The sequence below is a fragment of the Corythoichthys intestinalis genome, chromosome 1, assembly GCF_030265065.1.
Source record: "Corythoichthys intestinalis isolate RoL2023-P3 chromosome 1, ASM3026506v1, whole genome shotgun sequence".
NCBI classification, from domain to species: domain Eukaryota; kingdom Metazoa; phylum Chordata; class Actinopteri; order Syngnathiformes; family Syngnathidae; genus Corythoichthys; species Corythoichthys intestinalis.
The window spans coordinates 43,829,385-43,854,397 of NC_080395.1; the positions used below are offsets into that span (position 1 = coordinate 43,829,385).

Here is a 25,013-nt window from a genome sequence, read left to right on the forward strand (position 1 = left end):
GGGCTCATTCTCTGCCATTGACAGCGGTAAATATGAATGATCACTGTCAGCTCTCCCAGTTCAAATGGATTGACGTCTATTGCCGTTCATGTCAGCCAATGGGTTAATAGTAAATTTTCTCTCAATTTTTCAAAAACATTTTTATTTACATATTTTTTATTATACTCAGACAAAAACTCAAATAGTGATAGTAATTTTTTTTTTTTAATTATTTAAAAAAAATATATATTCTGATTTCTGCAGTCTTCACTGAGAGGTTGCTATGGATGACAGTACACAACAGGATTTATTAATGAGCTGATTAGTCCACTTATCAAAAATTAATTGGTGATCAGTCGACTTTTAAAACAATAATTTGTGGCAGCTCTGCTTCATAATATAAATTACAAAGGTACTAAATACACATTGCTCATTTATTTCTAGAATTTTGAGCTCTAATTCAAAGGAAATCTACTTTTTCTTCACGGGACTGATGATAAAAAAAATTTAAATAACTGAAATGCATTGAAAAATGTGAACACAAAATATCTGTAGGGGAAAGTGGGGCAAGTTGGGTAGTGCAACCAGTTATCCAGAATAGCACATTTTTGGGAGGGAAAGTCATTTCATTCCTAGTGCAACGAAGGGAAACATATGGCTTGAGAGACATACAGGCATTACTGCCATCCTCTTTAGACACTTTACACTGGCACAACTTATCTTATTCTCCCCCACATGTATATACGGATAATGACGTGAACTAATGATGACCAAATGTCATGAAGTTTACTGCCGCCATCCAGTGGCGAAAAGTCTAGTTGCCAAATGCTTACAGCTCACTCAGAAGTAATTTTTTGTTCATTGGAAAAAAAACAGAAGGGTCATTCCAGCGTTTATAATAATCACTATAAGCGTATTTGGTGTCACTATTATCACGATTGTGTGCGGTACCTGGCAGCGGCTTTGGAGGAGGCAGTTTTGGGTTGCTGCTGGGAGTGTGGACGCTGCAGATCTTGATGAAACCAGCCATTAACAAAATAAGAGCGAGGCCCATCAAAAGCACTGCCCACCAGTGATCCTGGCCGGTAGACACACATCAGCAAAACCATTTGACGCCCTGGCGTCAAAAATAGAAACATAATATTCCTCTATCCTTGACACTCACCACGATCCACTCAGCTATGGTCTCATAGATTTCTGAATTGAATATGGCTTTCTTTAGCCTTGAAAGAGGCCCATCGGCATCCACCAGACGACACCTCTTGAACACGTCGCAGTAGCCCTTGAAATCATTGCATGGTGAGCCTGGCTGCAGATTAATGACTCTTCCGTTGAAGTACTGGGCCCATTTCTCCGAACCAGTGCTGCTGCAGGTGCTAGGGTTCACTGAGGGCACAGAAACCTTGAAATTAATTGTTCCTAAGACGAGAGTTTATGTGTAAAACATTTAAAAAACCTGCCTTCATAACATAATAGCTCACATATGTATATTTACACTTGAGTGCATTGTGTAAGTGATTTAAAGTGTTCCTCCGGACCGTTTTTATTGTTTATTTTTACCCAAATCAACTGCTATACATCTGAATAACAGCACAGTTGGGAGAACAAGTATTTGATACACTGCCAATGTCAAATACTTATTCTCCCCACTGTACATCAAGCTGGATGCACTGGCTTTAGTACATTCTGTAAAAAAGTTAACTTTTATGATGATGTGGTGGAAAAAAATATGAAATCTGAGGTCACTCGAGGTGAAAAAAAAAACCGAGCAGTTGATCTTAACACCATAGCAATCTCCAAAGCGGCATTGTGAGTCAGTGGATATTTCTTGCAATAAATCTAACTCTCCAAAGGAAATTTGTTCAAGTGACAATGAGAGAGATGTGGTGGAGGTTGCTGAAATTAGTGTCGAACTGCTGCTCGCACCCTACAAGATTTGGACTTTTATTAGGTGAAGACATTTTTTTTTTTTTTTTAGGTGAAGACATTTTGATTGGCAATGCTAACCCATCAACCCCCAACCCATCACCGTCTAAATTGATTGGACATGTGTCACAGTCAATGGTACTAAAATATACAAAAACAATTAATCAACTCACTTTTTTCCATGCAGCACACATGACAGAGTTCAGCCACATCATCTTTTTCGTTCTCACTAGCACAAGTACATTCTTCTAGACTGTACTTCTCGCAAATGGAACCTGAACAGACCTGCACTCAATAAGTAGAAAGAAGTCAACTCATCAGAAGAGCGAATTTTTTACATCAATTACAAAAAGTGAAAAGTGACGGTCACGTACCCCTTTGATACAGACTTGTGTGTCCTCGTGGCAAGAGGTGAAGTTTTCCTTTGGTTGAGCGGTGGGACACTGAGCAGTGGTTCCGTCGCACATGCCCTCGAAGGCACACTCCGACTCTTTGCTGCAACTGTGAAGTTGGTCCTTAAAAGAGCACACCTCAGTGCAGCATGGGCCTTGACTTGGGCTGCAGAAAGATTTGGATGTAGTTATATATGTGTGTTAAATTTGGAGTGCATGTGGAAATATGCCTATATGGGTCATTCAAGAATTGGAGGACATTTTACATCGCCCTTCTAAACTTTTAAATATTCCACATACAAAACACTAAAATATGTTTTTTTCTGGTTCAATTTACTTGCCCTGATACCAAATCTAAAAAGAAAAAAATACTGGAAAATATTTTCAATACCAAATCAGTCTAGAGCAGGGGTGTCCAAACTTTTGGCAAAGGGGGCCAGATTTGGTGTGGTAAAAATGTGGGGGGCTGACCTTAGCTGACGTCTTTTACGTAGAACAATATATTTAAGCAAATTTTAGCAAGTCATCCTGTGCATCACATTTGCGTTATGATCTTTTTAAATTAATAAATTCAATAATCTCGCAACTAGCCTTTGTGGGGTTCTCTTTTGACTCTCGGGCTCTTGGGAAATTCTGCTGCTGTGAAATTACACTAGCTTCAATTTTCTTTAATTTCTCGCTGCCTATCGTCCCTTTAATCTTGTCGTACATGTCAGCATGTCTTGTTTGGTAATATCGCCTCACACTGAACTCTATAAACAGCGACTGTCGCTTTGCAAATGAGGCAGACACAGTTGTTGCTTATTTTATTGAAGAAATAGTCCAATTTCCACCTATCCTTGAAGCATCGGCCGTCGCAGTCAACTTTTTTTTGTTTTTGTTGATTGTCGCCATTTTAGAAAATTGGAAGTAAAGGGTCACATGGAATAATGTTGCTTAGAGTGCTGCTGTCTTTTAGTGGGTGAATGAGGAGCAGCATTTAGTGTGTAAGCTACTTCATATGCTAGTAGCAGTACTACTGACCAATTTATTAAGTCTGTGTGCGGGCCAGACGTTATTGATTTTATGACAGAGGCTGGGGCCGGCTGAAATTTGACCACGGGCCGCATTTGGCCCCCGGGCCGGACTTTGGACGTCTGGTCTAGAGTAATGCCTAAAATTCAATTTTTGCCTTTTCCCACCCTAATGACCAATTAAATCTAGGGTTGCCACCTGTCCCTTAAAATACGGAACAATCAGAAATTGGGAATTAAATGTTGCGTTCCGTATTGAACTAATACGGAATATAAATGAATAGATACATTTCTATGCATTTTAGGAGTTTTGGGGATGTCCCTTTTTTTCTCTGCCTGTACAGCTTTGGGCGCAAAGGGGGTGTCCCGTATTTCTGGCAACCCTAATTAAATCTCAAATAAACCAAGTCATTTTGATGTTTTTTTTTCTTTCATTGCAAACTGTTGTACATGTGAGAACATGTTTTAATAAACAAAATATCTCAAATATTCCCAAATATGTCCCACAACAAGCACACAAACCCTATTCAGGTAATTTTTCTTATCAGGGTGGAGGAAGAAAGTGGTGAATCGCATGATAAGCTGGACCTGACATCATCAGTTTACCAAAGAAGCTTGCTTCTATTTTTCTTATTTTTAACATAGTTGGCATGAATGACTTTCTCATACTACCTTACGCAAGCTTGTGATGCATATGGTCAAGAATACACCATATGCTAGTTAGCTAAAGAGCTACCATATAATTCTGAGGGGGAAAAAACATTTGGGGGATTTGCAACCATGTTACTGTGATTAGGGCTGAACGATATTGGAAAAAAACTTACATTGCAACTTTTTGGGGGTTTGCGATATATATTGCAATATTAAAACAAAGAATTTTCACCAAATGACTTGAATAGCTGTGTTTGAGAAGACATTGACATATTTTATTGTTTTTTCATGAGTTTCCCCCATGTTTTTCTTATTTATCCTTGTATTCTTTTTTTCTTTATTTTAAATTTCTTTAAACTCCATCATATTCTTCATTATAAAAATGTTATCTTAAGTTTCTGTATTCTTTTATTATTACATTATAAAGGTGCTTCAATTTACTTAAATTGTATTTACCGGTATATATTTATATGTATTTATATTGATATTTATTATACCATTTAACTGAAAGTGCAAAAAAATTGCAAAACCACAATATATGATTGTATTCATAATACTTTTTAATCCAGGCTAACGGGGTTTATAAATTATATGATTATGATGAAGATTGCTGTATATAAAAGGGATACAGGAAGCCATGTCTCAGCACACTTGCTGCTTTTATGAAGCAAACCAAAAGTTTTCGTGTTCTAAAAAATAATCATCATCACACATCCTGCGACAGGACTATCACGCATGCGCACATCGCGATGGCGATATTCAAACTATATATTCTGCAGGCCTAACTGTGATTATTCCAGGCTTTGTAAATATCAAATCATGTAATAAAAATACAATTGATTTGTAAATTGAGCTAATCAGGCCTTTAATAGTTTATGGTCTATTAATATTAAATATGTAGCAGAGAATCATAAAAGTGAAGGCTTATTTTTCAAAAATTATGAGACCAAATGTCTTCCAATTCTAGAATGACCCATAAACATTAATCCCATTTTACCTGCAGCTCTTTCCAGGTTGGAGTTTACACCTTTTGCTTTCCTCTTCATTGGCATCATAGCAGCAGGTGTCAGTACACTGATCGCGATAGCCACAGTCACACTCTTCTCCCTCCTCCACAAGTCCATTACCACAGATAGGCTGTCCAGACACTGCACAGTCAGAAACAAATTCAGAACCGGATCCCAATCTATAATTCAGTTCAACTCAATGGGGACATTAACTCATTCACTGCCACTGTAGTCTTCAACTGGATTCCTAATATTTATGGCGACCGTTTGACAATCACTGTTAAAAGCTAACGGATCCTTTCAAGACGGCAGTGCTTTGAATTTTAAAACAGCACTGCAGCACAGCTTTTGAGAAGATATAAGGATTTTAAGCATATAGAGTGTATATTGGTATAAACCATATGTGTTTCCCAACCAGAAATTTAAAGTTTCTGTACTCTTTGATAAGGATAGGCTTGTATATATATATTTTTTTTTAATTAAAAAAAGTAAAATAAAATAATAAATAAAAATAAGGGTTTTCCTTAAAATAATAGACAAAACAAATTTTAATTTAATTTAATTTTTTAATAATAATAATAATTAATTTTTTAAAAATTTAATTTAATTTAATTTTATATATATATATATATATATTTTTTTTTTTTTTAATAAAAAAAATAAGTAAAATAAATAAAAAATAAATAAAAATAAGGTTTTTCCTTAAAATAATAGACAAAACAAATTTTAAAATGAATGTTTATTTGAAATATTGGGTACATATATACGCATGCATTAAATACTGAAAAAAAATATTTTGATTTTTAATTTTTTTAAAAATCAATTTCCCTTTTAATTTCTAAAACATAAAAAGAGATTTAACTTTTTTGTCCTATTTTTAATTAAAACAAATCATAAAATGTACTGATTTTCTTATTTTAAAAAAATACCCCCAAAAAAGTGCTACACACAGCAGGTTTAATAGCTGTACAGTATGTTTTTTTAGTTCTCCTTCACATGTTTCTTTTCCCAAAGTTTTTGTTCGCCACTTGTTGGTCTGAAGTGTGATTTTATGGTGGAACTGAACCTCCAATGCCTTGGTTTCACTAATTTGGTATTTTTTCCTATTTTTCATTAGTGTTAGTCCCAAAAAGTGAAAGGATAATAAAAATCATTTAGAATTTTGTAGAACCACAGTTTGCAGCAAACAAAACTACTAAATACATCAAATACAATTCAGCTAAAATTAGAAAATGTAATGTTAGACAATTACTAAGTAGTAAAATAAAAGTATTTACCAACAAAACACCTATCCTTTTTGATTGTGAGAATGGCACTTATAGAGTCGATGCTGCATGATGAAAATTTGTTGTTGTTGAGCTTATCTCCTGAGGTAGCTCTGGCATACATAATGTAATTGCCAAGCTCCTTTTCAGCCTGAATGGAAGACTCTCCTGGAGTGCACTTGATTCCAGTGTCATGCTGTCAATATAGGCAATGTGTTAGCGGTTACAATGCCAAAAGATTAACAGTTGTTTTGTCAGTTCGCACTTACATTAGAGCCAAAACTGTGCCCGATCTCATGGGCGAAGGTGATGTGCGACACCTTCGGAGGGACGTGTGAGCCGTAGTTCTTTACGGTGACAATGCCTGTGTTGAGCGACTTCCACTTCCCATCCGAATAGAGTCTGTTTTTCTCACAGATGCCTCCCGAGTTTTCTGAGTTTCCAGAATGGAACACTGATTATGCGACTGCAAACAGGTTGTCAGATAGACGCTCATGATGATCACACTACCAAATGTGAACAGAATTGTGAACTTTGAACTAAAGGGCAGAGTGACACATATTTGAATTATATATATCAGGTTTTCCTCTACATGTAAAACATTGTGGCGCACTGCCACACCAAAACAAAAGCAGCCACGCCTTGCAAAAGATATATATTTTTAAGGCCGTTTCAAACTAGCAGCAGCCAAGTGTGAAGGGTTCAGCAGCAACCTATTCATTGTGTATTGTAATGTCTGTAACTATGCGCTGCCCCCTTAAGAGATGAGCTGTGACATTGAAGGAAGGAAGGAGAGCAGGCGAGATAGCGGTCGTATGTCGCGGCAGCCCACTGTTATTTTGTTATTGTTTTTCTTTATTACTGTTGCCACAATAAAGTGGGTAAGCCAATACCGACTCCTCTCCTTCCCCCCATCCAGGCATTACAGTATTATGGATCTGAGTTTTCGGCAAAAGTGAGCGGTGAACGGCCGTCTTGGATGGAACGGCAAATTTAAATAAATTAGCACCGAGAGGCGGGGCCCAAAATAGAGCTTTGCTCTATTTCAGAGCGCCGCCGCGCTAAAGTCAACAACACATTCAATAGCAGAGGGGCAAGCGTACTTAAATCTGTGCAATCAGGGTGTTACGGCGGACGAATATACGCAATCACGGCCGACGAAACCTTGATAAATGCGCTTTTTAAGTTTCGCGAGCTCTGGGACACTCGAAAAATGGCTTTCATACCTCTCCTTGCTAAGCTAAATGGTACCTCGATGTGCGCTTATGTGGAAATGTAGCTCACGGACAACAAAAAAACTATTCACCTTCTCGCCGAAACTAGTAAAACTCTTTACATGGCAGTTAGAATTTCCCCATACTCCTTGAAATGCGTCCATTAGAAGGGCGTATGTTTGCTCTCATTATTGGTAGTGACGATATAAAAGCATAACCTGCATGTACATTTTTTGCTGGGGACGGGACATTAATAAGATCAAACAGATTGGGTGAATGGGGGTCAGGGCTATATTTCTCACCAATATGAACCAAATTAATTGATAGGCTAAATGATCAATGCAAAAATAAATCTGTATTGACTTGTGGTGAACGGGGTTCAAGGCTATATTTCTCACCAATACGAACCTAATCAATTGATTGACCAAATGAGCAAAGCAAAATAATAATAATAAATAAAAATAATTCTGTATTGACTTGTACTAACCTTCACACTGCAAATTCATAACTTCTTAACCTGATAATTTTTCTTAAATCTAGTCGAATAATAAAAAGACCATCTAAATTACGTCTATAACTGAACTCATTATATAATGCAAATAAGGTTGCTTAAAAGTTGGTGGGGACAATTTGAACATCCTGAAAAGTTGCTAGTGTTATGTCCCTAACGTCCCCATGCAAACATATACCATTGGTCCATTAACAAAAGAGCTATTATTGTTGTGGTAATGTACAGGGTGTTCCAAAATGTTTGACCCCATTTCGTAGGCCAATAATTTTGACAATTTTTTTGGGAACTACCTCAAATTTTCACAGCTTGTGTAGAAACATTTCAAGTTTTTGTGTGTAACGTTTGGCATTTCTATCTTTTCAGGTTAAGAAATGCCGTTCACTTAAAAGAAAAGGCATTTTGCGTGTTAGAGTATGCTCGGACTCAATCACCGAAGACAGTGCTGAAAACCTAGGACCTTCAACATAAAGTGTATTTAGTTTCATTAAGATCCATCAAGTAGTTTCCGAGATATGGGCATTTAGAATGGGGTCAACTATTTTGGAACACCCTGTAGTACGTATTAGGGCCAAATAAAAGGAAAAAGAAGGACTAGGAGATGTAAGTTGTACTATTGCTACGAGAAAAAAAGTCGTATTACTAAGTAGGGTAACCTAGCCGTAATCAGCTACGCATTTTACGTACATGTACCGTAGCTGAGAGCTACGACATTAGCCTGGCTAATGAAATATTTCAAATAGATCTTTCTTATGATTCTTCTTGGGAAAAAAAATGTGAAAACAAAAAAAAAATCTCATTTGTCATGCTATGATGCAATTTTGCCGTGGCACGACAAGGTGAGGCTGCCCGACTCTGAAACACTCGCTGTGTATATATATGGCGGAAAACACTCAGGTGACTTTTAAGTTCCGCTCTGAGACACCCAATTTGGCCAAATTTCAAAATTGTCCAACATGCATGTGTGATACATCATTGGAAAGCTTAAAATCTCAATTTTCAGGGGGAAGAAAAATTTTGAACAGCATTTTTTTTTAAATAAATGTTTTTTAAACAGCAAAACCCTATCTGGAGGTGAGAGCAGAATTACAGACGCCATGACTTTAACGAGATATTATCGTGCACTTACTACTTACCTTGTTTCGATTCAAAAACTCCATGTAGCATGGATCACTGAGTTTCAAGACACAGCTGTGAATGGCCACAGCTGGATTTTTGGGGGGATTTTATGGGTGAAACATGGCGATATAACAAGGATCGCAATGCAGAAATCGCAGACATCAAGGAGAGGTCGAGATTTTCTTTTTCATATAGAGCCTACCCACGTACCACGTGCTCGCTGTATGGTTCCGCCCACTTGTCCGTCATTTTGACTCTGTATTAGCATTGTTTTCAATTGATGGCGGAATTTAAAATGCATTTCATGGAAGACCCGGTGCTTTCTGATGCCGCAAACTCACTGGATCTGTTGCATAAAAGACGTTATGAGGAAAAGCTTCGTTCTATACAGTCGCCAGATCCATATTTGATGCCCAAATCGATGTTTTTCGACCCACTGTCTTCGCCCTGTCTGCCTGACATCTGCTACGCAGATATTTACAATTATCTTGTCCACACTAAATCAGCCTATTCTCACGAAAATATGAAAAACTTCAAGAGCTTGGAGGCTTATAAATACTACGTTGCTGGTTGGGTGAAACAGGTCCTCGTCCACGAAAATTCGGCAGGAATCTATCTTGTGCTTGGAAAGGTGAGTTACGAAATTTTCAATTCAAAATCTTTTGTTATTGCTAACATCCACTGTCAAGTCTAATGTATTTCATGTCGTTCGTCAATGGAGTTAAGGCTTTTAATGTTTATATGGTTTAGCGATAGCATTCTCACTACATACATACGTGTATGTTGTTGGCGATTAGCCTAGCAATGATCTTAATTGTGGTTATTTGTCAGCCCCGTAGACGAGGCCAGTTTCTTTCACTTGGTACCAGCTAAATATTATTCAAAAAATAACGATGGTGGAAGAAAGGGAAGTCACAAACATCTTGAATTTGAAACTATGTCGTACTACGTCGTATGTTGTCGGCGATTAGCCTCGCAATGATCTTAATTGTGGTTATTTGTCAGCCCCGTAGACGAGGCCAGTTTCTTTCACTTGGTACCAGCTAAATATTATTCAAAAAATAACGATGGTGGAAGAAAGGGAAGTCACAAACATCTTGAATTTGAAACTATGTCGTACTACGTCGTATGTTGTCGGCGATTAGCCTAGCAATGATCTTAATTGTGGTTGTCAGGCCAAAACCCTCTAAATATATATTAAATGCATCTTACCGGATATAAAATGACTACTACATAGTCTGTGGTGATTTTTTGGTGTCCAGTTTTCACGTCGAATTGCAGCCGTCCATTTCGCTCTTCTCTTTGGATCCCTCGGAATACGGTAAAACTTCAAGTCTCTCCTTCCATCTTCTCTGTTAGTGCAACCAACAGCCACACACGCCTTCACCATTTCGATTATTAATGTTAAGGAGCAGAAAAACACGCCGTAAATAGGAGAAATGTACGTAGCCGTAACAGGTTAACACTATGTTTTGACGGACAAGTGGGATGCATTTAATATATATTTAGAGGGTTTTGGCCTGACAACCACAATTAAGATCATTGCTAGGCTAATCGCCGACAACATACGACGTAGTACGACATAGTTTCAAATTCAAGATGTTTGTGACTTCCCTTTCTTCCACCATCGTTATTTTTTGAATAATATTTAGCTGGTACCAAGTGAAAGAAACTGGCCTCGTCTACGGGGCTGACAAATAACCACAATTAAGATCATTGCGAGGCTAATCGCCGACAACATACGACGTAGTACGACATAGTTTCAAATTCAAGATGTTTGTGACTTCCCTTTCTTCCACCATCGTTATTTTTTGAATAATATTTAGCTGGTACCAAGTGAAAGAAACTGGCCTCGTCTACGGGGCTGACAAATAACCACAATTAAGATCATTGCGAGGCTAATCGCCGACAACATACGACGTAGTACGACATAGTTTCAAATTCAAGATGTTTGTGACTTCCCTTTCTTCCACCATCGTTATTTTTTTAATAATATTTAGCTGGTACAAAGTGAAAGAAACTGGCCTCGTCTACGGGGCTGACAAATAACCACAATTAAGATCATTGCGAGGCTAATCGCCGACAACATACGACGTAGTATGACATAGTTTCAAATTCAAGATGTTTGTGACTTCCCTTTCTTCCACCATCGTTATTTTTTGAATAATATTTAGCTGGTACCAAGTGAAAGAAACTGGCCTCGTCTACGGGGCTGACAAATAACCACAATTAAGATCATTGCTAGGCTAATCGCCGACAACATACACGTATGTATGTAGTGAGTGCTATCGCTAAACCATATAAACATTAAAAGCCCTAGCTCCATTGACAAATGACATGAAATACATTAGACTTGACAGTGGATGTTAGCAAGAACAAAAGATTTTGAATTGAAAATTTCGTAACTCACCTTCCGAGCACAAGATTCCTGCCGAATTTTCGTGTACGAGGACCTGTTTCACCCAACCAGCAACGTAGCATTTATAAGCCTCCAAGCTCTTAAAGTTTTTCAAACTTTCGTGAGAATAGGCTGATTTTGTGTGGACAAGATAGTTGTAAATATCAGGGTCAGGCAGAGACGGTGAAGGCAGCCGGTCAAAAATCATCGATCTAGGCATCAAATATGGATCTGGCGACTGTATAGAACGAAGCTTTTCCACATAACGCCTTTTATGCAACAGATCCAGTGAGTTTGCGGCATCAGAAAGCACCGGGTCTTCCATGAAATGCATTTTAAATTCCGCCATCAATTGAAAACAATGCTAATACAGAGTCAAAATGACGGACAAGTGGGCGGAACCATACAGCGAGCACGTGGTACGTGGGTAGGCTCTATACAGTGGGGAGAACAAGTATTTGATACACTGCCAATGGGAAAACCCAATCAAATACTTGTTCTGTATTTACCCCTTTAAACGTTTGTTTTCAATTTTTCTTTGTTTGGATCAATTATTTATCATCTAACATATCGGAGAAAATACAATAGTAACAAAAAAAAATACACTTAAGCAATAGTTATAAGATAGATATCCGTGACTTTTTTTACAGACGCCATTTTTTTCATTGTGACGTCATTTGTTTAAAAGTTTAACATATGCGAGTGAATAATTTTTTAAAGTCGTTTTTTTTTTTTTAAACGAAATATTAGAAATCAATTAATGATTCTAAGCTAAAAATGAAAGACATTTTGAACAATAAATATAATTACCATAGTTTTATGGCTGGGTTAAAATAAGCGGTTGCGCGACGTCTGTAAACAGGGTTTTCAGGGTATAACGGACAAATTAAAAATAGTTTAGGGGCTTAATGCTCGATGAATCTGCTATGGCAGCATATAGACATATTGTTCTATCAAAAAAGACATTGTTCTATCAAACACAACAGTTGTTTTGGCTTAAAATACAGCAGTTTCTTTTAAAGAGGAGTGCAAGAGCAGAAACTGCTTTTTCAGTCTTGTCTGTGTTTTCCGCCACATATATAAAATGTATAAGAAATGAGAAAACTTTTTCTTTTAAGAGGCTCAATAAAGAGAACAGTTGAACAATTTTATGCTCAACAATGTCTCTTAACTCATTGGCTGCCATTGACAGCTCTAGACATCCAATCCATTTAAACTTGAAGGCCAAATGAACATTCGTTTAGCATTCGTTTGTCAATGGCACTAAAATGAGCATTTATTGCCAGTCCTCCTCCAGACCTTAATTCAACCCTTAGAAAGTTTCCAAGAACCTTAGAAAGAAGCCAACCTCCCGCGATCTACCTTAACAGCGGGGGTTCAAAAAAACTTTTTTTTTTTTTTGTACATAGCTAATAATGTTCTGTGAGCAAAATATGAGGTTATGTTAACCACAAAACATAACTAACTAAGTGCATTAATTTATTATTTTTTTGGGATGCAGCACGCTACCCACACTAGCGTTGCGATCGACGTAATGGGAACCCCTGATGTACACAATAACATCATAGGAGGTTGTAACGAACCTGAGCCGACCCAAGCCAAGCCAAGGACGCCGCCGTCAAAGTCCCTGTCGGTGAATAGGTAAGCCAGGCAGTAATCATCGTGGTTCTGTTCAGAGTTGAGCTCCAAAAACTTCTCCACTCCAATGTTGGCAAAACGAAATGGGTTGTCACGTTGGGTATTTGTGCTGTTTATCTGAGAGGTAAAGTTATCTATCAGGACAGAGAATGAAACCCAGGCTACATGTATTTTATTAAAATTTGTAACCTAATATTTATGAATGAAAAACAATAATTTGAAGTTGTTTTTCAGATATGCCACTACTTTTACAGTTTTATTTTCTTGTAACCTTCCCTGTTCATCTGTTTGAGACACAGAGAGAATGGGAATCTGAGTGTCTTTATAGGGTGAAGAGTTTTAATGTGCCACATTGGGAGTTTGGTGTACACCCATTGTGGTTGTTATAGTTGTTGCTTTTACAGTTCTCAGTTTTTGACACTTTATGCAGGTATACCAGTATAAAAAGTACAAGTGCCACCATAATCAACAACTATTTGACTATCTTACCATAATCAACAACTATTTGACTATCTTTTTTTTTTAATCAAAAAGAAAAATGTAAATATTCTTGTAAAAAAAATATTTGTAATATGTGTATTTAAAAAAAAAAAAAAAAAAAAGCTTTTTTTTTTTTTTTTTTTTTTTTTTTTGCCTAATCTATTTTTCTAGAAAAAACATTTCTAAAAATACTATATTCACTTTGATATATGAATAAAAAAAATTATAACAAAGAAAAACCTAAAAAATCTTATTTGGTTGAAATTTTATTTTTATAAAGTGAAGTAAAATATTATCAGTATATTCTTTTTTTTTTCCGACTTTCTAGTTTAAACAAGTATAAACAAAAGGGAAAAAACTGTGAATATTGTCCGATTTATGTTATCCTCAATGTAAAATGATTAGCTTCATAATTAATGAAAATGTGATTTCTGAGATACTGTATATCTGCTTTTGCTCTGGAAAACAATGAGAGTAACATACCAGTAAATAACATGAATTATATATGAGCTGATAAGTTGTCTACTCTCAAAAATAACTAATTATTGGACTATCAAAATTTTGTTCATGTGTGGCAGCTCTGATAAAAAGTAAACGCAACATATATCACTATTAATTAATCCACAGCATGAAAAGAATAAACAAAGCTTCGCAAGATATCCAACTCACAATGATCCTTTTCACCATGAATCCGATATTTCGGATGCCATTGAAGTTTGTGATTTGGTAAATGGCGTTAACTGCCTGGACATGGCTGGAGATCTGTAAACAAAGGCAAGATTTGGATAATGTTCAAGTAAGAATGGGACATCTAAAGACTATATTCTTGTGTTTATATAATACCTGTGCAATGACAGCTTCTCGACTGCCATAATAGTTGTAAAAGAAGTGGTCAGCCTGAATTAGAAGCTGGCAGATATTTCTATCTTGCTCCACTGCCCTCTTCTTTTTAAAAATGACAGGACCGTAGCCTCTGTTTTCATGCTCATTGTCGACAACCTGTACAAACGAAAAGGGGGTTGTAAAGCAGGTTTTTATACACATAAAATACATAGAGGGTTAGGATTCATGTCAGTGCAAACGCTGGTACGTACTTTAACAGGCAAGTCAATCGCGGATTCCTGGTACTTCCTCATTCTTTTAAACACCGTGGGATCAGCACAGCCTCCATTAGACCCATATTTATGAGGGTAAGCTGATAAAAAGGACATGAACAGTGTTAAACAATCCTACAATACATCATGGATTTCAACCATGTAAACAGTACGTGTCGTACGCACAGATTCAGCATCAACACTTTCCAGGTAAGAAACATTTTAGCCATCTATAGAATTTCTATTCAGTTAAAAAAAAAAAAAAAAGTGCATCAGTGCATCTGATATTCTTTGTTACTTGAAAAATAGATAAAACAAAAGAATATTTAATGTTTTTTTCCTTTTTGAATTAAAAAAAAAAAGACTGAACAGTGTTTTTTTTTTTTTATTTGAGAAAAAAATGCTATTCCAGGTGTTAACACAATTCAACTCATTGCATGTCATTGATGGTGATAGACGTTCTACATTTGAACTGGGAGGACTAGCAATGTAATAAATAATTAAAATAAATACCCATAATTTTTGGACTATAAACCAATACTTTTTTTCTCATTTTGAATCCTGCAGCTTATAGTCCAGTTCGGCTTATTTTTTGCTTTATTTGAGTAAGTAGGTAAAACTTTATTTGACAGCGGTGTCATAAGACCGTCATAATTACGAAACGACACGTACATGGGCATTAATGAATGCTTATGACTAGGGTTGTTCCGATCATGTTTTTTTGCTCCCGATCCGATCCCGATCGTTTAGTTTGAGTATCTCCCGATCCCGATATTTCCTGATCCGATTGCTTTTTTTTTTGCTCCCGATTCAATTACACTCATTCCCGATAATTTTTCCCGGTTATATACATTTTGGCAATGCATTAAGAAAAAAATGAATAAAACTCGGACGAATATATACATTCAACATACAGTACATAAATACTGTATTTGTTTATTATGACAATAAATCCTCAAGATGGCATTTACATTATTAACATTCTTTCTGTGAGAGGGATCCACGGATAGACTTGTAATTCTTAAAGGATAAATGTGACTTTGTATATTGTGACTAAATATTGCCATCTAAAGTATTTGTTGAGCTTTCAGTAAATGATACTGTAGCCATTTAACTGTTCTGCCCAAATGCATGATGGGAAGTGTAACCATGACTGTGCGTAGTGGCACCACTTGATATATCTTCTCTGCATTGGGAAATGATATAGGGTGTTAAGAAAAAGATCAACTACTAACTTTCTTCCCCATATTGCTTCCCACGATATTTCTAATTGTTGAGGGATTTTAAGGCTGTAGCCAAATAAAGAAAGGCTCCAAAGACTGCCAAAATTCATTCTACTCATTTTACGCTGCCTTTTATCTCTATATATAAGTAAAACGGCGCCATTATAGATTGAACGCGACAATGCGTGAGTGGGTCATGCAGCGCATGCGTTAATTGTGTTAAATATTTTAACGTAATTAATTTTTTGAAAATTAATTACCGTCATTAACGTGATAAATTTGATAGCCCTACTTTAAGCTAAACCTAAAGACTGGATGAGTGTAAGACATTTTGTCTGTAACATTAAATACAATTAGAAAACGATTTAATTAAAAAATATATATATATTTAAAAAAGGCATGTCCGATATTTTTTTGCCGATTCCGATACTTTGAAAATGACGTGATCGGACCCGATCACATCTTTACTTATGACAGATGTTTATGTTTATAACCTCAGATCTTTTACATCCATTCAAAAGTCAGATAATTTGCCGGATGACACTAAATGACATCTGTTATAAGCATTCACTGACACTCAAGCCAGTGTCATGTCATAATTTTGACAGACATATGACGTCACAATCAAATAATGTATTACCGGTTACCAGTAAAATCTTTTGGTGTAAATATCCCATAATAGAGTGAGGACAGCTGCAGCTTGTAGTCTGCTGCAGCTTATCTAAGAAAAAATGACGTTTTTGTGTCAAATTTGGTGGGTGGCAGTTTACAGTCTGGTGCGCTTTCTAGTCAAGAAAAGAATAAAAAATTAAAAATATAAAAGATTTTTTATTTTTATTATTAATAAACACTATTTACTTTTAACCCATCACCTACATTGACAACAACTGACGCTCAATTCATTTTGACGGGGAGGACTGACAGCGAATGTTTATGTTCAGTCCAATCGACAACGCCATACGTCCAATCCATTTTGACAGCGAGGGACACCAGTGTTCATTCACTGCCACCCTCTCATTCAAAATGGATTGTACATTTAGCACTCTAGATGGCTGCAAATGAGTTAATGTTGGCCCTAATTGCTGGGTAATAAAAACATCCTAATGCTGGCACAAAAAAGCATAAATCCTGCTTGGAGTTAATGCAAAGCTGCTAGAATGATGAGCTCTACTACAGAAAGGACAGATTCAAAGAGAAAAATGGCATTGCGCGAATGTGCGCTCCGGCTTAATTCGTGCACACAATGGCAGTCTATTAGCCGTGCGATTTGCTATGGGAAGTCAAGTCCTCACTCAGAGTTGCCTTCTGCACAGAAACTTAGCTGGTTCGAAAATTCATAAACAAATTCAGTAGAAACGGTGGCAGATACTTACTAACGTCATCCTCATGATAAATGATGGAGTGAAAGGGGGTATTCTTCTCCTCCAAGTACCTTTCTGATGGTTCAACATAATATGTTCCCTGCTGTGTTTTAATGAAGCCCTCAAATCGGCCATTGATCACGGACCCATGGCTCACTGTATCTTTTTCTCCTGAAACATGAGCAACACTAAATGAAGCAGAGTTCAAGACCTAGAAAATGAAGTTCATGTTAAAGAGTCTTTCTCAAATGATTTATGTAAACTGCAAATTACTTAGACCTCTGTTAATGGAGAAAACATTTAAAGGCAAAAAAACGACATCGCTTATTAGCATAGCCATTTTGTGACATCGCGCACACACACACTGTTAATACTCAAGGACAGGTTCATGTCGTAATAGGTATTGATGAAGTGTAAAATAGTACCAGCATTGATAAAATGTCTGCCCCCATATCAGGTGGCAACTTTCTGGAAATTGCAGCTTTTATTTATTTTTTTATCCAATTATTACACGTCAACAAAAAGGAAATTAAGTTGTTGTTTTTTTTTCAGTTATTAAACAAGAATCTTTCAACTGGAATACACATGATAAAGTGTTGTCTTTCCCTTTAATAGTGGCATTTTCCTATTTCCAGTCTCTTTTTACTGGCTGAATGTTTTAAAATCAACAGGAAGTGACCCAGGAATGCAGCGAAACCAACATGATGTGACTTAAATCAACAGGAATTCACCAGGAAATCAACAGGAAGTGACCTAATATCATCAGGACGTGGCTTGGTAAGACAAAACAAAAAAACTGACATCAATAATGAAAAGTGACCCGTAGTACTTAAAATTAACAAAGGAGTGACCCAAAACTTAACTCATTGCCCACCCTGGACAACAAAAGACATCCAATTCATATAAACTGTGAGCACTGGCTACGAATGCTCATCTTTTAGTACCATTGACAGTGCTACACGTCCAATCCATTTGGACTGGGAGGGGCGAATGGACGAAAACAAACAGAAAACGCCTCAATAATCAACAGAAAGTGGCCTGTTAATGCCCCAAACTGAACACGAAGTGACACACAATCAACAAGAAGTAACCCGCAGGAGTTTACAGACCAGCAGAGGAAAGCATCCAGTGCAATTTCCCCAAAAGTTGTATTTTCCAGCTTTTTTTCCCCTTAATTTTAGCAGCAGACACAATGACCACAAGACAGAGCTTAGCCCTTAAAGACAATCATTCGTATAAATATCATCTCAGATCGCGTTAGGATGGTTATCGTTAGGATAATTATTTAAAAGGAAAACCCTGAACAAGGGGAAGAATGCATCCGTTTCATTCTGTTCTGTCTGGTCCAGACACATAAACCTGTCAAACAGGATATTGGGTTCATTTGAACTCTGAGCAGCAGAGTGGGGAGGAGGAGGGCACACAGGGGGGGAAGAAGGAAGTGAGTGCTAGTTTGCATGCGTGAAAAACCTACCCAAGATTTCTCCACTGTAGATATGAGACGTGTCAATTGGGTTCTCCTCTCCTGACACCTCCATGACAACATCAGGGGTAAACATTGAGGTGTCTCTCTTCATGCGCAAGTTGAAATTTCTAAATGTAAAATACAAATACAGTATGTGTAATTAGAACAATAACAATATCATAACATACAATGTAAATGCTGCTGAGCATATTGGTGCTCAATGAATGTTTGGAGTATGTCGTGATCATAACCACATGAACAGTGTCAGAGTTCAGTGTTCATAATCCTCTCTTTCAAATTACATCACACCACATCACATGAAATGCACATGAGCTATGGTCTTGCCCAAACCCAAGGCAATATAGCAACAGCTCCCCAGACTTTTTCATCACACATCATTTGGCAGAGGACTAATGGTGAAAAATGTTCACATCACATGCTTCCTTTTTAAGATTTTTTAACTTTTATGAGAATTTGAACAAGATGTTCATTAGCCCCGTCCCTGTCAAAATGGGATTGGACGTGTAGCACTGTCCTCTATGCACTGTCAATGGTAGCCAATGGGTTGATCAGTATCTTTAAAGAGTACATTTTAAAATATAGGACTGGCAGCCTCAATCACTGCCAGTATCTCCCAGACGAAGTGGATTGGGCGTCTTGCGCCCTCAATGGCAGCCAATCAGTTAAATGCGTTGGACTAACAGAAGTAATAATGGTAGTGGTCAGTGTGTGCTTGTTCCCCAACTGACCTGCCATGAGAATGAAAGTTGAGGTGCAGGATTTCATCTTGAGGTGAGAGCGCCCTCTTGGCCCTCTGGTGCTTTTTGTGTACAGCATCAGTGTCATAGGATAACCCTTCGTAATGGCTGATGTAGTTGTTCAATGGTGTTCCAAATGGAGCTTCAATGAGAAAGAAATATTGTTATACATTCATGTTTTACTGTATGGGTATGAAACAATACCTTAAATAACCTGTAACTTCAAAAACAAGGAGCCCCTGTATGACAAATTACTGTATGACCATCTGCAACTACGTGTCTGTTGGAGGCAAGATAGACCGGGGTTAGTTGTCACAAATTTTACTCTTTCCCATTTAACTTCCTGTTAACACATTTTAGAATAGTCATTCATTTATTACAGGGAAGCTTATTATCTTGGGTTGGATTTTACATCCTTTTAATTCTTCAACTCTATTTTTCTTTTGTTAAAGTAATTTGTCACCAATGACATCCTGATATCTAGTGACAATAATTCATTGTCACTTATCTAAATAATTCCCTCCTCCCCCAGCAGCGTCGCCGCCATCCTGCAGTTCCTTTTGGCCAGGAGATCTGCCGCTTCCTTGTTCTCATGCTGCTGCTGCTGCTCCTTCTCACCTGGCGACACGCAGACTTATCTTGCGAGTCCCTATCCGGGGACTTTTGAGTTCAGACAGCGGGCTAACGTTGAGAGAGCTGACGCTGGTGACCTGAGCGGCCATGATACCGCCTCACCCCTATCCTCCCTAGTCTTTCCACAGCGCCCTTTTCTCTCAGCAAGGAGACTCACTCATGAGCAAAGCCTGAATAGTCGTTGAATATAACGACATTTAACACAACGTACCTCACAGAATCTTTTTTTTTTTTTTTTACTTTATTGTATTAATATGACATATAATACATGTTTTGGATAGTTATTTTGAGATTTAGGGGGTATTTAGTGGTACTTAAGGGATTAATTCCGACTTACCCGGAAATTCGGGTTGCTTCACCATCGTAGGAACTAGAGGTGTAACGGTACACAAAAATCTCAGTTCGGTACGTACCTCGGTTTTGAGGTCGCGGTTCGGTTCATTTTCGGTACAGTAAAAACAAAATTTAAAAAAGCAAAATATAAATGTGCTAGTTGTTAATTACACACTTTTGTGCTTTCAACAATAGGAACATTAGCCTATACAAAGCTAGAATTCTGCTCAAAAAGTAGCGGGTATTTAAAGATAATCCAACAACAATTTGCCTTTCAGACCACGCGTATTGGTCAGCTTTCTTTCTTAAAGAAGAAAAAAGAAGTCCTGTGCCAAAGAGAAAAGCAATCCCAATGACAAAGATTTTAACATGTATTTTACAAATCAAATGCCTCAATGAATATTTTTTTTTCTTATGAACGGTTTTCAAAAGCTTAATGGTGGATTTTCTTAAGTTAAAGCGCCACACAGAAATTAATAAATTTAATTGTGTAAGCAGGATGTGTGTATTATTCTTATTAGTTAATTACAGGTGCTTCAGCTCATTTCATTTTATTTTATTTAAATGGGCTATTATTTATTTTATTATGTGTTTACATTTTACAAATGTGATGTAGTATTCATTTATATTGTACATTTTATGTTGTATAACTTTAGTTCCTATGTGAATATTAGTTCCTACTTGTTTTGTTGTGGTAGGAAGGTTTTGTATTGAACACGGGGCCGTGTTGGTTATTATTATAGCAGAGAAGACAGCTGTAAATCAACAAAGACAAGTCAACTGTGCCCCGATCTACCACTCAAGAGATCTGATGTACTCAAAAAGTAGGTTACGATTGCATATTAGTCTGAAAATCGACTGGATCCACCGTATTATTGCACGAGTGACTTCCGGCCCGATCCTAGCTAGTACTATTGACGCAGGATGGCCGCGTCTCGCATCAAATAATAAACTCTGCCGTTCTTTTCGCGTGCGTCGCGTTGAGCCGCTTCTGGGACGCATCTAACACGAGGCCGCACTGTGACTGGTGTGCGTTGGCTGATTCTAACGCCTGCGTTTCACTGCGTTCTCGCGGCGGCCACGTTGTCGCGCTGTTGACATTTCTGGACTGTCCTACCGTGTTGGTCCTCATTATAGTAGAGAAGACGGAGTATATATAATCTACACAAAGAAACTGTAACCCGACCGACTCACAGCCTTGAAAAATAAGGGTTATATTACGTCAGAAACTTGTTCAGTACGCGTCCGTTCCGAACAGACTACCACGTAACGAATCGGTTCAATACTATTACATGTACCGTTACACCCTTAGTAGGAACATAACTTGTTCCTAACCCGGGGACTACCTGCATATTCAACACAAAATTAAATTGAGGGCAGAACTGGACATCAGCATCTTGTCTGACAGCTATTCACTGTCTGAACTCTACACTACACATACAGTGGGGAGAAGAAGTATTTGATACACTGCCAATGGGTTTTCCCATTGGCAGTGTATCAAATACTTCTTCTCCCCACTGTAGTTGTTTCATTGCCTTAAATTATTTTTCATTTTCATTTTTCTTTTTTTTTTTTTACGGTGTACATAACTGAGCTTTTGGAAAACAATTTCAATGTGCCCTATTCAGTGACAATTAAAATTATTCGAATCACTTAAGACCTTTGATGATTTGACAATCAACTTCTGTTTTTGGCTAACCCTAAACTAAAAGCTAGCATGAAAATGTGAATCCAAATTGTTGCTTTGTCCTCACTTCTTAATAGTATAACTTTTGAGAAAGATCCTGTGTAAAACCCCATGAAAGGATGACCTTATAAATATGAAATTCATTTAAATAAATAAAAATAAAAGTAACTGAGTCTTGCGTCAAGTAATATGCCACTCTAGAGTAAAGACAATTTTGTTTTGTTTTTTATGATTAGCACAATTCAGATTATTTCAATACTGATATTGCGCAACACCACCCTCTGGTATCGAGTTATAGCTAATGTGCCAACCAACCCCATTCTCCCCTCAACTACAATATGTGTTTAACAGGCTTATTCTGCTTAAACACTTGCTTCCACAGAGTTAATCCTATTGGCTTTTTTGCTGACCAGTTCATTGTTCTTTGTTCTGTCTTGACAAAAACAAAGAGTGGTCCATTAAGCTTCAAATAGAGCTCACGTGATATATTCAGCACATCAGTTACAGTGGTATGAAAAAGTTTGGGCACTTTTGAAAATTTCCACTCCTTTCATTTGGATCAGCTACTTAATTTTGATATGTCAAAAAGTTGATAGAAAGAGTAATATTTCAGAAGTAGAATAAGGTTTATTCGACTAGTAGGTGACGTGCGATGCGCATCAAAACAAAATTACACAGGTACAAAAAAATTGGGGCACCCTTGTCATTTAGTTACTGTGAATACCAGGAACTTCTTTCCACTAGTTAATTAGAAACCAAAATTGGCATGTGAATTTGTCAAGCCTCAAATCTTATAGACAGATGCATGCCATCATGAATAAATTTATTCAAGGTGGCCGATTGTACGTTGTGTTTTTCCATTGTTTTCATTTGTTTTGTCTGGTCCTGTCTTTTGCATGTTTGCATATAAATAAAATCAATAATTAAAAAAAAAAAAAGATTAAAAAAGAATAGGGTCACATGGATTCCACTCATTATCAACAGATTATTTAAAAAAATGTTAACTGTCAGTCACAATGTTGAAGATACGCCAGGGCTGGATATTTCACCAGTACAACGACCTACATCTCTGCTCAAAATGTACTCTGGTATTTTTACAAAGAAAGTATGTTCTGGGTGGGCCATCTCATTCCCAAGGAATATCAACGAAAATCTGTGGGATGACCTGGGGCAGGCTCTCCATGCTCAGAAATTTTTTAAGGAGGAATAGTCCAAAAAACCTCTGTCCAGAAACTCATTGGAAGTCATTTAAAAGCTGCTATTCTAGCAAAAAAAAAATCTACAGAATATTGATTTCTTTTTTTGTTGGAGTGCCCAACGTTTTGCACCAGTATAATTTTGTTTAGATGTATATTGCACATCTTCCGTTCGTCCAATAAACTTAAGTTTCACTTCTGAAAATTTAGTCCGTCCATTTTTATATATTAAAATGAAGTTGCTCATTTAAACACCTAACGATTTATAGATGAAAAAAATGATAGAAATAGTCAAGGGTCTCCATTTACATTTATTGTAATTGAGGAATTTTTTGATCACTGCAAAACTTACTCTACTTAATGTTTCAACACTAATTCTCCCCCAATGCATGAGTGCTTTGAATAAACGTAAAAGAGCTGCAGCTTGGATATGAGATTCAAAGAGAGAACCTTGTGAGATCATGTATTTCTCTTGAGGAGTGCAACGGAAGAGAAACCATATCGACATTACTCCCAAAGGCCTTCAGACTGCACCTTGTTGAATTGTTTTGTTGCGGCGCCATCAGGCTTCCATATCGAGGAGCCTGACAAGCAGACGCAGTAACAGGCTCGTAGCAACTTGTTCGCAAACATTTCACGCAGCCAGATTCTTCTGCCTTGCCTCAAGAATGACAGCAACTCCTTAATCAGTGTTAAATGTATATGTTTTCTTGTCACATTTTAAAGTAAACTGCCTGTAAAGTAGGGAAATTCAAACCGTTTACAGAATCTTCTCCCATAAACTCTTCTACCTCACACTTCTGGCTTGTTTGTATTTATATGTATTTAATTATTCTTCAAGATTTAGTTTGGTTACAAAAGAAAGTGTATTATTTTGAAAATCACTGAAATTATCTGGCACATTGGCATATGGAAAAAAAATTGTTGGAGGTTTTTGAAATCACTTTTTATTGTTTCAGATACCTAAAGTGTAATTGTGGCTGAAAATATCTCTAGTATTGTTGCTCTGGTCAGTATTTTTCATGACGTCATCGCTGTTAGAGATGGAGATGTCCCAAAATTAAGCATCGCCAAATATTATCACGGAAAAAAAAAAAAAATTATTATATGTAATAATTAGAGGTGTGCAAAATTTCCGATTCTTAGATTATTCGCGATTCGGCCGTGGAAGATTCGAGAACGATTCACAAACATCCAAATTCCGATTATTGAAATATGCCAAGTAAAGCAGAAGTACGACACACTCAGCGCGCCGCGCGGTCTTCAGTACGCAATTAGGGACAGAGCGAGAGTAGCTAAACATCATGCTTCTCATTACCCGGCCCCTCGGGTAACGCCAATGCTCAACTCACGGCTCTCGCTCAACTCATGCTACGAGATAAAAAAAAAACAACAACATACCTGACTGCTGCCGAAAAGCTGCTACAAGCCACATTATGTTACGGTAGATATCATTTATATAGGACTAGATGCATTATAGCTTCGGTATCGTTACCAGCACATCTACAAAAAACTAGATGCGGGCGTTAGTAACGGCCGCCATCTTAAGGCAGTACACTTCCCTGCAAGGCTGTTGTTGCGAACCTTCCAAGCGAACCTAATTAACTTTTTATCTAAAATACTCCTAAATCGGTAAAATATTGACTTGAATCTATCCTTAAAATAGTTTTAAA

At 37.1% G+C, this 25,013-nt stretch overlaps 1 protein-coding gene across 3 annotated transcripts in view; it reads right to left on the reverse strand.

Moving 5' to 3' along the window:
* The window catches only part of adam10a (ADAM metallopeptidase domain 10a), an 82,685-nt gene that overhangs the window by 51,898 nt on the left and 5,774 nt on the right, over positions 1 to 25,013 (reverse strand). For all 3 annotated transcript variants that reach the window (XM_057831403.1, XM_057831409.1, XM_057831396.1), the window contains exons 2-15: positions 19,483 to 19,633; positions 18,743 to 18,861; positions 17,281 to 17,439; positions 14,685 to 14,785; positions 14,434 to 14,589; positions 14,260 to 14,352; positions 13,056 to 13,227; positions 6,503 to 6,666; positions 6,246 to 6,429; positions 4,959 to 5,109; positions 2,280 to 2,463; positions 2,079 to 2,190; positions 1,145 to 1,365; positions 931 to 1,057 (exon numbers count right to left, since the gene is read on the reverse strand). In XM_057831403.1, coding sequence (XP_057687386.1) covers positions 931 to 1,057; positions 1,145 to 1,365; positions 2,079 to 2,190; positions 2,280 to 2,463; positions 4,959 to 5,109; positions 6,246 to 6,429; positions 6,503 to 6,666; positions 13,056 to 13,227; positions 14,260 to 14,352; positions 14,434 to 14,589; positions 14,685 to 14,785; positions 17,281 to 17,439; positions 18,743 to 18,861; positions 19,483 to 19,633 — 2,094 coding nt within the window. The remainder of the gene's footprint in view (positions 1 to 930; positions 1,058 to 1,144; positions 1,366 to 2,078; positions 2,191 to 2,279; positions 2,464 to 4,958; positions 5,110 to 6,245; positions 6,430 to 6,502; positions 6,667 to 13,055; positions 13,228 to 14,259; positions 14,353 to 14,433; positions 14,590 to 14,684; positions 14,786 to 17,280; positions 17,440 to 18,742; positions 18,862 to 19,482; positions 19,634 to 25,013) is intronic.